The following is a 15,330-nucleotide window of genomic DNA, read 5'->3' as shown; positions in this document are numbered from 1 at the left end:
TGAAGCCCTCTCATTGGATTTTCTATGCAATCTTTGTTCCAAAGTGTCCCACCATAATTTTGTTCAAACAAGCCCAATTTCCTAGTAAATGATGGAGCAGGAAGAGTGGTACACTGTAGTAGGATCTTATTCTAACATTTAAAATTCTGCCCTGACATTTTCACCATTGCCCTGTTGTATTCTTTTGTTAAAATTACATATCGTTTTTGTTCAGGAGGGGAATCAGATAAGCACTTTGTCCAGAATGAGTTGAAATTGTTTCCCAAGTTGTTCTGGAGGTGCTGTGTGAAATGCTTTCTGCCCTGTCTATAGATAATCAAGAATTAGTTAGCCTAAGTACGTGTGTGCTATGTCACTTCAGTCATATCTGACTCTTTGCGGTCCTTTGGACTATAACCTCCCAGGCTCCTCTGTTCATGGGATTCTCCAGGCAGGAATATTGGAGTGGGTTGCCATACCCTCCTCCAGGGGATCTTCCTGACCCAGGGATTGAACCCTCATCTCTTATATCTCCTACATTGACAGACGGGTTCTTTACTTCTAGCGCCATCCAAGTGGCCCCTCATAAAATGTGAATGTTCAGTGCCTTCTATTTTGCAGGAATAGAATAGCATGTCTTTGACACATCTTTGGTTTTATGTGATTTCTTGTGAAAAAAGAAATGGGGACACATGTGGTAATGGTAAGGGAAAACAAGATTGCGTTTAATGGTGGCCTGGATTAATTCACGATATCATATTGCTTCTTTGCCGAGAGGAACTTAGCATTTGAGTTTTTCACCAAATGTTGGCTTCTTCGCTTTTCAAACATCAGTTTGATTTGCCTTCATATATTTAGAGTATAAGGTCTTATTTTCATCCTTTGGGCTTCTCTAATTGAAAACTGTGTGCTTCATTGTAACTGCTACAGGTAGTTTGATAGGGTGATGAATGTCTTTTTCCATTTTGTTCTTCTCCAAGATTACTGTGGAAGCATGATTATTGAAGGAGAGGAAGCTCCAGTTGCCTACGCATTGGATGATACTAAACCTGATGGCAGCTATCCTGCCATTATAGGGTAAGGCATGCTTGTGGTGGTGTGATGATCTTCCATATTGATAATGTATTCCTATACTATCAATAATTGTGTCCCAAGCTTTGTTCAATAATTTTTTACCCAATGTCACTTTTCTCCAAATCCAGCAGTAAGAAAGATCTTATTGATTTTTTACAAATAATGTCTTCTGGGAATTACCTGGTAGTCCACTGGTTAGGACTCCATGCTTTCATTACAGGGGACACAGGTTTGATCTCTGCTCAGGTCCTGCAAGCCACATGGCAAGGCCAAAAAAAATTTAAAATAATGTCTTTCAAGGAATAAAAGTTTAGAAAGGAATTGGAATATCCATAACATTCTAAAATGTGTTATACTAGTTTTCTTTTTCATGTTTAGCACTGAGAGTTGATATATTATGGTAAGCTATCTTTTGTGAAAGTATGATATGAAGATTTGACTTAGAGTGTTCCACTAAGAAGGTTTCTTGTGGAGGCTACATGAGCATCGATGGTACTTATGTGGGATGCTGAGATTTCCCATAAGAGAGAAGCCAAGACCAGCCCAGTCCTCAGTTTGGTAGGGAAGAGCAACACAAATGCGGATGTCATGGGGATGGAGAGGTGGTGATTACCTGGAGCAGCCAAAACTGAGATGGGTCTTAGGATATGTATGAGTTTATTTCAGAGAGAACCAAAGGTCAAAAGAGGGAGATCAAAACCAGTTGGTTAGTTGAAGGCAATCATAGGGCTGGAAATGGAGGCAGATTCTAGAAGGCTGGGCACTAGGGGGAAGCATATTGAAGACAAAACCAAAGAACAAGGACTGGATGGAACCGTAACGTCTCAGGCACACTTTAGATAGGCATTTGAGACCCAGAGTGTATTCCTATTGACTGCCAGTCATATATGGGGAGATGGCTTAGTCATGATAAACCCCAAGGCAAAAATTATGGCCAGTGATCTGTTTTTAGTCCCTTGAATTCCTAAAACTAGAAGGTATCTTTTAATGTCAGGAATGTAACACCTAAATAGTAAAATATGGAACATAAAATAAGATAGTGTGTTGTTTGTTTCTTCTGGTTTACTTTTAACTTGTACACTAGACACATGTGTAGCTATAGAAATGAGGCCAAGATGATAGCATCCATTGATTTCCCCCCATTTTATTGTTTGTATGTTTTAGATTTATCCTTACCCACAAAGCCAGAAAACTGGCCCGTCTTACCAAGGAGGAAAGGTAAGGAAAAAGTATCTGTTCTTTCTTCCCTCCCTCTCTGCCTCCCTCCCTTCCTTCCTTTCCCCCTCTCTCCCTTCCTGCACTGCCCCATACCCCTCTCCTTTTTCCCCTCTGTTTCTTCTTTCTACCTACTTTCAACTTCACTTAACTTTTTAACTTAAAGACTGCTTAATGTGTATTCCTAACACGACATATCTGTTATGTTTCATCATGAGGGTCTTGTAGAGAGGCACAATGCTGATAACTGAAGAACCAAGTGTTCAAAATTCAAATTTGTTGAGTTTATCATGCATAAGATACCATGCAAGGAGCTATGGAGAATACAAAAATGGATATAGTCCAGGAGTTGAAAACTTACTGGGGGAGGAGATAACCAGGTAAACAAATAACCCCTTGCAGGGCACTCTGCCGTACATCCTGCATGAAGGATACATAACAATGAAAAAGTATAGTTACAGATGGACTAGGTTCCCTGAAGGTGGCAATTTCTTTCAGCAATTTGTATTCACCACTACCAACTATTTATTCCCATACCACCCCTGATAACATGGTGTGCTTCTGGCATGGTGTGCATGCTTAGTCATGTCCGACTCTGCAAGTTCAAAGACTATAGCCCGCCAGACTCTTCTGTCCATGGGACTTTCCAGGCAAGAATACTGGAGCAGGTTGCCATTTCCTTCTTCAGGGCACATTCCCAACCTGGAGATCAAAGCCATGTCTCCTGTGTCTCCTGCATTGGCAGACAAATTTTTTACCACCCTGCCACCTTGGGAGCCTCCCTGATAACATATTTACCAACTAAGAGCCCCTGGAGGGCTTTCCAGGTGGCACTAGTGGTAAAGAACCCGCCTGCCAATGCAGGAGACGCAGGAGACATGGGTTTGATCCCTGGGTTGGGAAGGTCCCCTGGAGAAGGAAATGGCAACCTACCTCAGTATGCTTTCCTGGGAAATACTATGGACAGAGGAGCCTGGTGGGCTACAGTCCATGGGGTCACAAAGAGTCAGACATGATGAGCGTGCACACACAAGAGCCCATGAATACATTATGGCACATCCTCTCCTGCCTCCATCCCTAGCTTGCTGCTTTATGACTATTGCCACCACTGTGCTTGGCCAGTGCTATGGAGGTCTGATTGGACCACTTACCTAAAAAATGTCCCCACTAGAATATTAAGATCCAAAAAGGGATGGATTGGGAGTTTGGAATTAGCAGATGCAAACTCTTATACATAGAATGGATAGACAGCAAGGTCCTGCTGAATAGCACAGGGAACTATTTTCAATATCTGGTGATAAACCATAATGGAAAAGAATATGAAAAAAAGAATGTACAAAAATTACATACAATAAAACATATTATAAACCAATAAGAAAGTAGTATTATCTGTAAATATTAATAATTACAGTATTAAGTAAAATAAAATGTTGCAAAACAGTAAAAAAAAAAAAAAATCCATGAAAGTAGGAAGTTTTGTCTGATTGGTTTACTGTTGAATCTCCAGTGCCTGGAACAGATCTTTTCCCAATATGTCTTTTGATCATATTTATGGGTTATTCATTTTATACTATAATAAAGATTTAGCTTTTTATGAAGTTAGGTTGATCTGTTTTTAAAATCATTGCTTCTGAATGGTCTATCATGCATAGAAAAGACTTTTCCGTTTCAAGATCGGTTTAAATTACTTATTTTCAGTGCTTTTCTGTTTTCATCTATTCTGTGTGAATCTTTGATCCTTCTGAAATATATTTTGGTGTAAGAAGTCACATAGGAGTCCAATTTTGCTTCTTTCATGGGTAGCCGTTTGTCCCAGCGTCATTTTATTGAATAATCTATCTTTTCTTCATGAGTTTAAAATGCCCGCCTTTATGATTCTAAATTCCCTTATATATTTGGTTCTATTTAATTTTCTTTGTTCTGTCTGACTATTCCTTTGCTTCTGCCAAATTAGTCCGTTTATGTAAAAAGAAATTAGAAAGAAAAAATGAAAGAGAGAGAGATGGCAGGGTAGAAAGAAGGGAGGAAGGATGGAAGGAAGGAGGGATGGAAGAGAGGGAAGAAGGGAGAAGAAATTAGGAATTTTCTTTTTTAATTTATTTTATTGAAATACAGTTAATTTACAATGTTATGTTAATTTCTTCTGCACAGCAAAGTGACTCAATTATACATACATATACTAGGCATTTTCATATATTTTTATTTGTAGAAAGAGTTCCTGTATTTAAAATAATAATCATGATAATACTAATAATACTTTTGAAGGTCATTGGCCTAACTTTATATCACCTATAAGATCCTGTTTAACAATATTATTCTATAAAAATCAGAATGGAAATAAGTCTAATCTTATAATTGACTAATTATAACTTTTGGCTTATATACGATTCCCCCATAAGACTAAATCTCTTAAGAGCTATCATTTATCAAGCATTATTATGTATGTACCAGTTGTTGTGGAGATGGTGAGAGACAGGGAAGCCTGGAGTGCTGCATGAAGTCCATGGGGTCAAAAAGAGTTGGACACGACTGAGCAACTGAACAACAATAACCAGTTATTCAACTGGAAACTTTATATGCTTTCTACCCATGGTTCTCAAACTTAATCACCTAGAAGGTTTGTGAAAACACACATGCTTCCACTGCTGTTTCTGAGTTGGCAGGTCTGGGATGAGATCTGAGAGTGTGCATTTCTGACAAGCTCCCAAATGATGCAGTTGCTACTGGTCCTGGGGTCACACTGTTTTACCGTGATTAGTGAAAAAAATCAGACGAGTTTGTGGACAAAACTAAAGGTCGGAGAGCTTAAGCAACCCGCTTAAGACTTCACAGCATGGAAGAGACAGAAGCAGAATTCAAAGTTGTTCTTGCTCCACTTTGCCCATTTCCTCTTAGTGGGATGAGGAGAGAAGGAAGGTAGCAGGAATCCTATCTTGGTCCTCTCAGAATCTCCAGTGCTTAGGAGATTTACAACAGGTACACAAGGTTTCCTTCAATGAATGAATAAATTGCCTTGTGCCCCTGGTGATGCAGGCAATGCATCCCTTTCTTTTCATTATAACTTTTTGTGACCTCATAGATTTCAGATACTAGAACTAAAATAAAGTGCCTTGCTTTGAAAAGTTAAAATCAAATGTCAAGTGGGAGCAAAAGTTCAGAGGCTCAGAATCTTTTTGAATGATGAGAATCATAGACACCTCTTCCACTTTTGCTTCCTTCTTCATTTTCATTTATTTTTTTCCTCCCCTCTTCCCATAGGTTGAAGAAACTCTGTGACCTCTATGCAAAGGTTCTGGGCTCACAAGAAGCTTTGCACGTAAGGCTTCCCAACCCTTCCCTATGGGGAGAGAGATCTTGCTTTTCTCTTTCTTTTTTTCTTTCTTTCTTTTTTTTTTTTTCAACTTTGGCAGCACTGTGCAGCATGTGGGATCTTAGTTCCCTGACCAGGGATTGAACCTGTGCACCTTGCAGTGGAAGCTGGGAATCTTAACCACTGGACCACCAGGGAAGTCCCGAGAGATCTTTCTTTGTTGTCTTGGGCCTAGCAGTGATGGGTTCATGCAAGTCAGGTTCTAGAGTTCATATTTTCCTTGATCTATTCTTGGTGGGGTGTGCACAACAGGGCTGATCAACTTATGAGTTGTCCCGGAAGGCATGGGCCTGGCTAGTGGCAGCTTGAAAAGTGAAAGTGAAGTCGTTCAGTCATGTCTGACTCTCTGTGGTCCCACGGACTATAGCCCACCAGGCCACTCCATCCATGGGATTTTCCAGGCAAGAGTACTGGAGTGAGTTGCCATTTCCTTCTCCAAGTGGCAGCTTATGGACCCTGCAAACTAATGTGTTTTACATGATGCTACCCTTGTCCCTGAGTTCAGAGCTCTTCCTGGAGCAGGGAAGACATGCTGATTGGCTCAAGGTGAGCCTTGTCAGCTGAGCTTCCTAGACATCTTTTTAGGTAGTTCTCCTCCCCTCCGCATGGCTAAAGGCAGGATGATATGGGAGGCAGGGCAGTAGGGGCATTTGGTGATAGTCAAAGGACCCAATGTGCCCATAACCAGTAGCCATAACCACCACCCCCATCAATATTTAAAACAGGCTGACATTTCCTTCCATCACCAGACTGCTGGGTTTTTAATGTTTTGACATGGATTACATCACCTTTTGAAAGTTATTATTAAATCCAGTTATCCATGAAGCATTTGAAGACAATGGAAAACAATGTACGAATGAATGGTTAAAGCATAAGGAAAATCTAATGAAGGGGCTAAGAATGTTTAACTTGTTAAGCCTCTTAAATCTAAATCTCTACACCACACATCATGACCTAGTTGAACAGCTCAAAGGCTTCATCTAATCCCTTGAACATTTATTTTGCTCAACTTTGCAATGCCTGACTTCCTCCTAGTCAAGTTGTTGTGGTTTTTTAATTTGTCGTTTTTGTTCATCCTTTTAAAGCAAGAGTTACTTGTTATAGGTGAAACACATGCTCTTGAAGCTTCGAAGAATTCATCCTCAGCAAATGAACAAGAATGACAAATTGATTGGTTTGGAGAGAAACATAATAATAATGAAGAATGGGTTTTGTTTCATTTTTCATTGTCATACACCATTTAACAAGATTAAGTATAAGCATAGCCTCTGGACACAAGGATACTATGAGTGAAGTAGCAAAATCCAAACTATACGCACATTAAAAATTAATCCTGTCACAGCTGCTGAAATTGGCTGGTCTTTCTATTTAAAAAATACAGTTCAAGATATTTCTCCCTGGTAGATATTCAAGCTTGTTTGAAGTTATGTTCTGAGACACCCTCAGGCTGAGGCAGTGCAGAGCTGAGAATCCTCCAACCAGCTGTGAGATGGTTGTTTGGGGAACCCCAGTGGGAGGGGAAAGCAGTTCTCAAATTCCCAAAAAGCTGATCATTTTTAACAGGGGGACAGTCTCTTTTTCTTAGAAAAATATGGATAGTTAATTTCTGATGATAAAAGTGAGTTGTTTGTTCTTGGCATAGAGAGTGGCACTTGCTTTGGCATTTGTCCTGGGAGCAGGGAAAGGTGAAACGTGAAATCCAAACTTTCTTCTGATTGGCTGACTGGATATAGGCAGAGAAGAATGCTTATAAGGTGGTTATCACACTCAGATGCAGAGAGGGAAGAGGGCTGGGCCAGAGGCATTGGAGTCACTTATACCTAGCATAAAGGGCCTTGTGCTTTGTTCATTGTTACAAATAGCTATTCAAAGTCCCATGTGTGACTGCAATTGTTTTAAATGAAACAACTTTTCCAAGTCTCTTTTTACAACTAACATTTTTCTCTTAAGACTTGCCATGTTGATTTTATTAGTAACTTTTCAAAATAATGCTTAATGATAACACTTACGTTTACTTTTTTTTAAATTAAAACTTGCACTTCACAAAACCTCAGCTAATGTTTTGCCTATTCATGGAAAAAACATATTTTTCAGGCTGATCATTGCCTGCATGTATTGCCACCAATGGGCTTCAACTGGTAAAGAATCTGCCTGCAATGCAAGAGACCCCAGTTCGATTCCTGGGTCAGGAAGTTCCCCTGGAGAAGGGATAGTCTACCCACTCCAGTATTCTTGGGCTTCCCTCATGGCTCAGATGGTAAAGAATCTGCCTGCAATGCAGGAGACCTGTGTTTGATCCCTGGGTTGGGAAGATCCCCTGGAAGAGGGCATGGCAACCTACTCCAGTATTCTTGCCTGGAGAATCCCCATGGGCAATGGAGCCTGGCGGACTACAGTCCATAGGGTCTCAAAGAGTCGGACATGACTGAGCGACTAAACACAGCACAGCACCGCACATTGCCATCAACAGAATTGCCTACATCCCATGAAAACATTAATTTGTCTGTCCTAACTTCTCTTAACCAAGTTGACTTGCATCATAAACGTGAATCTGGTCATTCTTTTTACTTAACATTCAGTCTTTCTACTTTTTTTCCTCCTCCTTACTCCAGTAAGCATAAATACTTTTTCAAATTTGTCCTGAAACTATTAGGCACTAAAAGCTTCTTAATAGCTAAGACTACTTTAAACATGGAGCTAGACAGTTGCAATATATGAACGGTACCTGGGACATGAATGAAGCAAGTGTGAAAACTTTCTAAGTCAGAATTTCTTAGAAGTTTATAACCAAGGACATTTACATGTTCAAAGTCATATCTCTAAAAACATTAGAACAATAAGTATAAGGCTTTATTTTAGACATAGGGCTTCCCTGATAGCTCAATTAGTAAAGAATCTGCCTGCAACGCAGGAGACCCCCGTTCGATTCCTGGGTCAGGAAGATCCCCTGGAGAAGGGATAGGCTACCCACTCCAGTATTCTTGGGCTTCCATTGTGGCTCAGCTGGTAAAGAATCTGCCTGCAATACAGGAGACCTGGATTTGATCCCTGGGTTGGGAAGATCCCCTGGAGTAGGGAATGGTTACCCACTCCAGTATTCTGACCTGGAGAATTCCATGGACTGTATAGTCCATGAAGTCGCAAAGGTTTGGACACAACTGAGTGATACTTTAGATATATGTTGGTTCTCCAGTATGAAGCCTACTGTGATGTGTTTGATTTATTCTGGATGAGATCACTTCCTTTGATTCTTCTCTGAGTTTTTGTCACTCTGCCTTGCAGCCGGTGCACTATGAAGAGAAGAACTGGTGTGAGGAGCAGTACTCAGCAGGTTGCTACACTTCTTACTTCCCTCCTGGGATCATGACTCAATATGGAAGGTAGAGTAAAAGTGGGCTCAGTTCTAACTGAAATTCCCTGAACCTGAATCCATAACTCTAAGAAGGTTCATGTAGCTCTTCTCTCTTGTTTCTTGTAAATGCTTGGAAAAAATCCCCAAATCCCCGGGTTCCTTTGTATCTTGTCAATCTCATTACTGAAGTCTTGGCAATGCCACATCATGGTGGTGCTTTGGACTCTGAATTCCTCTGAAGGAGCAATTCCAGTCAATAGAACCAAAGAAGATTGCAGCCTAAGATTAGGAATTTAGATAGGGGGTTCATGTATATTGTCAGAAGAACTGTCTCTATAACAAGTGTAGGGCTCAGTGAAACTTCCTCAAATGGCACCACATAAGTGCCAACATGGGTACAGCATTATAAAAACAAATCGAGTTCTAGACTGGGGATAAAGGGACTTGGGTTCCACTCCTGATTCTACCAATAACCAACTTTTCCATCCTGGACAGGCCATTTCTCTCTGAACCTTATTTTCCTTATCAGGTGTATGAAAAAACACAAGGTAGCATACAGTAGACAAGAATCAGTATATTAATGAGAGCATACTTTTTTAAAACATCTTTATTGGGATATAATTCACATACCATTATTTTGCCAAGAAAGGTCTGTCTAGTCAAAGCTATGGTTTTTCCAGTAGTCATGTATGGATGTGAGAGTTGGACTATAAAGAAAGCTGAGCACTGAAGATTTTTGAACTGTGGTGTTGGAGAAGACTCTTGAGAGTCCCTTGGACTGCAAGGAGATCCGGCCAGTCCATCCTAAAGAAAATCAGTCCTGAATATTCATTGGAAGGACTGATGCTGAAGCTGAAACTCCAATACTTTGGCCACATGATGGGAAGAACTGATTCACTGGAAAAGACCCTGATGCTGGGAAAGATTGAAGGCAGGAGGACAGGGGGATGCCAGAGGATGAGATGGTTGAATGGCATCACTGACTCGATGGACATGAGTTTGAGTAAGCTCTGGGAGTTGGTGATGGACAAGGAAGCCTGGTGTGCTACAGTCCATGGGGTCGCAAAGAGTTGGACACAACTGTATATGTTGATTTTAGACTATGTCAGTAATAATTATTTCATTCATCACTTATTACCTATGTGCCAACTATTTGCCAAGCATTCTGCTGAAAACTTCAGTATAGGCAGACCTCGAAGATATTGAGGGTTCAGTTCCAGACCACTACAATAAAGTGAGTCACACAATTTTTTTGTTTGTTTGTTTCCTAGTGCATAGTTTCCTAGTTAGTGCAGTGATGAGTATCCCCGCCTGTCAGGTGGGAGACTGGGGTTACATTCCCCGAAGCAGAGGTGAGCTCTTTTGGAGCTTCCCAAGTGGCACTGTGGTAAAGAGTCTGCCTGCAATGCTGGAGACTCGGGTCCGATCCCTGGGTTGGGAAGATTCCCTGGAGGAGGGCCTGGCAACCCACTCCAGTATTCTTGCTTGGAGAACCCTTCCTGAAGACCCTTAGGCTCTGCAACCCATGCTGGCTATGGGTAATTCCAGATGATACTGTGTATTGTTATTAGCATTCTAGTCTTTTATAATATCTTCTATTCTCCTCCTTTTTTTTTCTTGATGACTGCAATAAGGGTAGGTGAAAGAAAACCCACCAGTTCAAACCAATTCATTTGGTTTTGTCTGAAAAGTTCAGTGGTGTACAGTGGTGGCTAAGAGTCAGGGTATTAGCTCTGGACATCCACATCCATTATCTGGAATATAATGGAAACATGGACTAGGATGAATAATGCCATATTGATGGTGCCTCCCTTATGGTATTTTTGTCAAGGTAACAGCAAACTACCCCTCTTAGAAACTAAATGCTGTGACCTTCTGTACTATTATGTAGCATATGGGCTTCTTGTTGTTGTTGTTGTTTAGTCACTCAATCATATCTGACTCTTTGCAACCCCACGCACTATAGCCCACCAGGCTCCTCTGTCCATGGGGATTCTCCAGACAAGAATACTGGAGTGGGTTGCCATTTTCTCCTCCAGGGGATCTTCCTGACCCAGGGATCAAACCTGCATCTCTTACATTTCCTGCATTGCAGGGGGATTCTTTACCACTAAGCCACCAGGAAGCCCGGGGCAATTTTCTTTAGTGGAGGCAGTAGCCAAACAGTGCTGACATCAGAAGACTACCTTTCAGCAGCTGGGAGTAAGTCCTTCATTCTTGAAGGAAGATCTAGGTGGACCTAAAGTCCACCATAGTTCCTGTACCTCCATATTCTCATCTGCAAAATGAGGATAATGATAGTATTGGCCTCTTAGGGTTGTGGTAAAGATTAATGCACTTAGAGGAGCTCTTGGTGCCCTCCAAAATGTTAACTGTTATCATTTAATGCAATAAAACTCTTCACACTGATAAAGTGCTCAGTGAATGGTTATTGTGGAGCCATAGTGATATGCACAAGTTTGTTGAATGTTGCTGGTAAGAAAGGTTTTAAAAATCATTGGATCATGCCCCTTGAGGGATGGGGAAGCTGGAGCTCAGTGAGAGAACACTTTGCCAAATTCACTGGTGGAATGACCAGGTGGGAAACTGGGGGCACGGGTCTCCTTGCTTAAACCTGGTGAATCATAAAAGGAACTATCCATGACCGGGCACATATAGTCCCTCACTTTGTATACTGGAAGCAAATGCTTCTTTTACCTCGGTTGATGACAGCCCCTTTACCTGTAAGTTTCTTGGTGCAGGAGTGAATTTTGGCTTTTATTCCACTTTTGCCTGTGACAGAGATCATGCAAGAACTGAAGGAAACTATGAACTTCATTCCAAAATTGTGATTGGACCTCCTGACATTTAGAATCTGAGAAAAGTGACCAGCCTTGGTCTTTGTAGGAAGGCTCTCCTCTGGCTCTCTGAGACTGACCACTGTTATCTCTTTGCTTTCATTTCAAGGGTTCTACGCCAGCCAGTGGGCAGGATTTTCTTCGCAGGCACAGAGACTGCTACACACTGGAGTGGCTACATGGAGGGAGCTGTGGAGGCTGGCGAGAGAGCAGCCCGAGAGGTAGGGGCTGAGGTCACATGCTGTGGGGAAGGAAGTAACTCAGGGTCCTGACAAGCAGGTTAAAGATGTCTGAGATCCTGGAGGCCAACTCCCCATTAACCCCCATCTGAAAAACCACAGAACACCCTTTTAACAGTAGTCTTGGGTGAAACGAACAACTTAACCCCAAAGTAATGAGTCCAAGGTAAACAGAGTCCATGGGGCAAACTATCACCATGGCTATACTTGAGAGAGAGCCTCGGTCTAATATTATGAAACCAAACATGTTTACCCTAGGACTCAGAATTCATTTATATATTTCCTGACAGTTCCTCTGGTCTCATCCCTATTAAGACGTGTTTGCGGCTATTAAAATTTATTGTGAGTCTAATGATTGTGCTTAATCGCTCAGTCGTGTCTGACTCTGTGCAACCCTATGGACTGTAGCCCACCAGGCTCCTCTGTCCTTGGAATTCTCCAGACAAGAATATTGGAGTGGGTTGCCATGCCCTCCTCCAGGGCATATTCCCAACCCTGGGATCGAACCCTAGTCTCCTGCGTTGCAGGCAGATTCCTTACCACTGAGCCACCAGGGAAGCCCAAGATGCCGCAGATGAAAGATCTTTTGGATCTTTTTTGAAGGTTCAGTGGACTACACTGGCTTTTACCCTGGGGTGTTTAATGGATATCCCAAAAGACACTGTTAATCTGTATTTAAAGAGCAGATTAGGAGATTAAGAGAAAGATTAGTAGATGAGGAGAAAGACAGTGTTGTTTTTGTTATTCAACAAGATGCTCTTTCTTTTCAGATCCTGCATGCCATGGGCAAGATCCCAGAGGATGAAATCTGGCTGCCTGAACCGGAGTCTGTGGTAGGTTCTATTTTATTTCATGAATTTAAGTCTCTTTCCTTTCAGAACAGTTATTTGCAAATAGAACACACTTGCATATATTCACAGACCCTCCCCATAGTGATTCAACCCATGGATGTTTAAAGGGATTTCATGGGTGAGGGCAGAGGTGAGGGATTTAGAAGAACTTTGATAAATTTGTAGCTGCCACATGCCTTGCAGATTATTAGGAAAAATATTTTTGGGTCGGGTAAGATTATTCAGAGAATTCTAGGCTTATTAAGAACTCAATAAAGGTCTCTTGAATAACTCTCTAACCTGGTGATAGGGTGGAGGAAATGAAGGGAAGATAAGTCAGTATCCTCTGTTAGGAGGGCAAAGAAATGGAATGAAACAGGGCAGATTTAAATTAAAAATGCATTTTCAATATGCCTATCATTTTGTAATAAGACCCCAGGAGATTTTCCTGACTGGAAGGAAGGATACGTAGGGGGATAGAGTGAAATGCATTGTAGAGGACAAGTATCTGAAAGGTCAGAGTTACTCATCTATCAGGTAGAAAGTCAAAGGCAATAGCCTGGTCACTCCAAAGTCTTTCTCTTAGTGCTTCTGTCAGAGATGGGATTGAGGACTGAGTGGACCACAGATCCATTCACTCAACATATATTTATTGTGCAACCCGCCACTGGCACAATACTTATTGTGTCATCAGCCACTGGGATAATGGTACAACCATACTTTCAGAGCTCAGCACGTGGAGGAGAAAAGAGATGACAACCAAAAAGCCCCATGTGTGATGAAGATGACATGCTGAGAATGTAAACAGAGAGAGTCAACTTAGCTTGGGGATATTGGAAAGGCTTCCGGAGGAAGTGAGGGGGAAACTGAGGCTTGAAGTTAGTGGTCAGAGTTAACTAATTCAAGGGCCTTGTGGTTGGAGAGCATCACTGACTCAATGGACGTGAACTTGGGCAAACTCTGGGAGTTGGTGAGGGACAAGGAGGCCTGGCATGCTGCAGTCCATGGGGTCGCAGAGAGTTGGACGTGACCAAGCAACTGAACAATAACAACCAGTGGGGAATGGAGATGAATGTTCTGAGCAAAGGGAATGTGATGTTTCGTGGCCTGGAGGTTGGCAAATGTGAGCCACATTCAGAGAACTGGGGGAAATACAGACTTCCTGGAGCAAGGTGCACAAGCCCTGTACTGACACCAAGTATTCTCTGACCCCAGGATGTTCCTGCAAAGCCCATCACCACCACCTTCTTGCAAAGGCATTTGCCCTCTGTACCTGGCCTGCTGAAGCTGATTGGATTGACCACCATCTTTTCAGCAACTGCTCTTGGCTACCTGGCCCACAAGAGGGGGCTCCTGGTGCGAATCTAAAGAGAGGGCATCTGTAACCACACCCTGGTGTGTGGATTTGGGGGAAGGCATTGTAGTAAAGTTCCACAAAGACGCAAAGAATGTAGAGTGAGGCGGGGAGCATGACGATCAGTCAGACTTTCTGACCACAGAATACAGTCTCTCTTTCTCCATTTTGACACCTGTGTATTGTCTAGTACCTAGCTCTGTCTCACCCACTTCCAAGTTCACTGGCTCCAGAATCTTTACAGTAGTTAAATTGGCTTGTGAAAGGTCCTTGCTATCCTACTATACATTGCCCAGGCACACACACACACACACACACATAAAACACTACTTTTTTCTTACCTCTATGGCTTTGTGCTTGTCCTTCCTCTTTCCTGTAATGTCCACAACCTTCCAGGCTCTCTGCATTTGTCTTTAGAATCCCTTATTGTTACAGCTGGAAGAACGTAGACACCATCAAATCCTTACTTTCTGTTTTAGAGTTGAGCAAACTGAAATGGAGAGAGGAGGAACTTAATGGCTTAATGTCCACAATAAGCCACTGATATTTTGGTGACTAGGACACAGGTCCATTGCTTTATCCCATCTCTCAGGATGGATTGCCCAATCAGCCTTCTCTACTCCCTGCCAAGGTCGCTGATAGTGTCCCCTTGGGTGGGTTTACTCTGTACTAAGTTGTTTGTGCTACTCAGATGCTACTACTCAGTATATATCCTTAAGTCTTACTGTCTTGGGCAGTGTGTCTTCAGCTCATTGCACTTTTTTTTATGGTAAGAGTTCTTGTCTTCCTCTTGTATCCTCCACTGAGTCTAGATACAAAGGTTGGTGCACATTTGGGTAATTCAAATAAAGTTGATTGACCAGATGTCTGTTGTCTTTCCTTTTTGGGTAATGACTTTCAGGGTTTTGATAGATCAAATCAAGATTCAGTATTAGGCATATAATTGAGGCTTAAAAGCATTTAGTCAAAATTTCCTTGAAGCTCAGATGATGCATGCATTTTGATTGTGTGATCCATCATGGGTGGCGTCTATGTGAGCACTTGGCAAGTGATTTATAATGATATGATAAGGATGCTAAA

The 15,330-nt window shown here is 41.8% G+C and overlaps 1 protein-coding gene across 1 annotated transcript in view; it reads left to right on the top strand.

Moving 5' to 3' along the window:
- MAOB (monoamine oxidase B) overlaps window positions 1-15,114 on the top strand; it is a 114,451-nt gene extending 99,337 nt beyond the window's left edge. The window contains exons 9-15 of the mRNA XM_065915920.1: window positions 960-1,056; window positions 2,218-2,271; window positions 5,527-5,584; window positions 8,921-9,018; window positions 11,937-12,048; window positions 12,837-12,899; window positions 14,112-15,114. Coding sequence (XP_065771992.1) covers window positions 960-1,056; window positions 2,218-2,271; window positions 5,527-5,584; window positions 8,921-9,018; window positions 11,937-12,048; window positions 12,837-12,899; window positions 14,112-14,264 — 635 coding nt within the window. The 3' untranslated portion in view covers window positions 14,265-15,114. The remainder of the gene's footprint in view (window positions 1-959; window positions 1,057-2,217; window positions 2,272-5,526; window positions 5,585-8,920; window positions 9,019-11,936; window positions 12,049-12,836; window positions 12,900-14,111) is intronic.
- The last annotated feature ends 216 nt before the right edge of the window (window positions 15,115-15,330 follow it).

The sequence above is a fragment of the Muntiacus reevesi genome, chromosome X (genome assembly GCF_963930625.1).
Source record: "Muntiacus reevesi chromosome X, mMunRee1.1, whole genome shotgun sequence".
In the NCBI taxonomy this organism is placed as follows: Eukaryota; Metazoa; Chordata; class Mammalia; order Artiodactyla; family Cervidae; genus Muntiacus; species Muntiacus reevesi.
The sequence above is the reverse complement of the archived record's forward strand: the minus strand, read 5'-3'. Positions and strand labels throughout refer to the sequence as shown.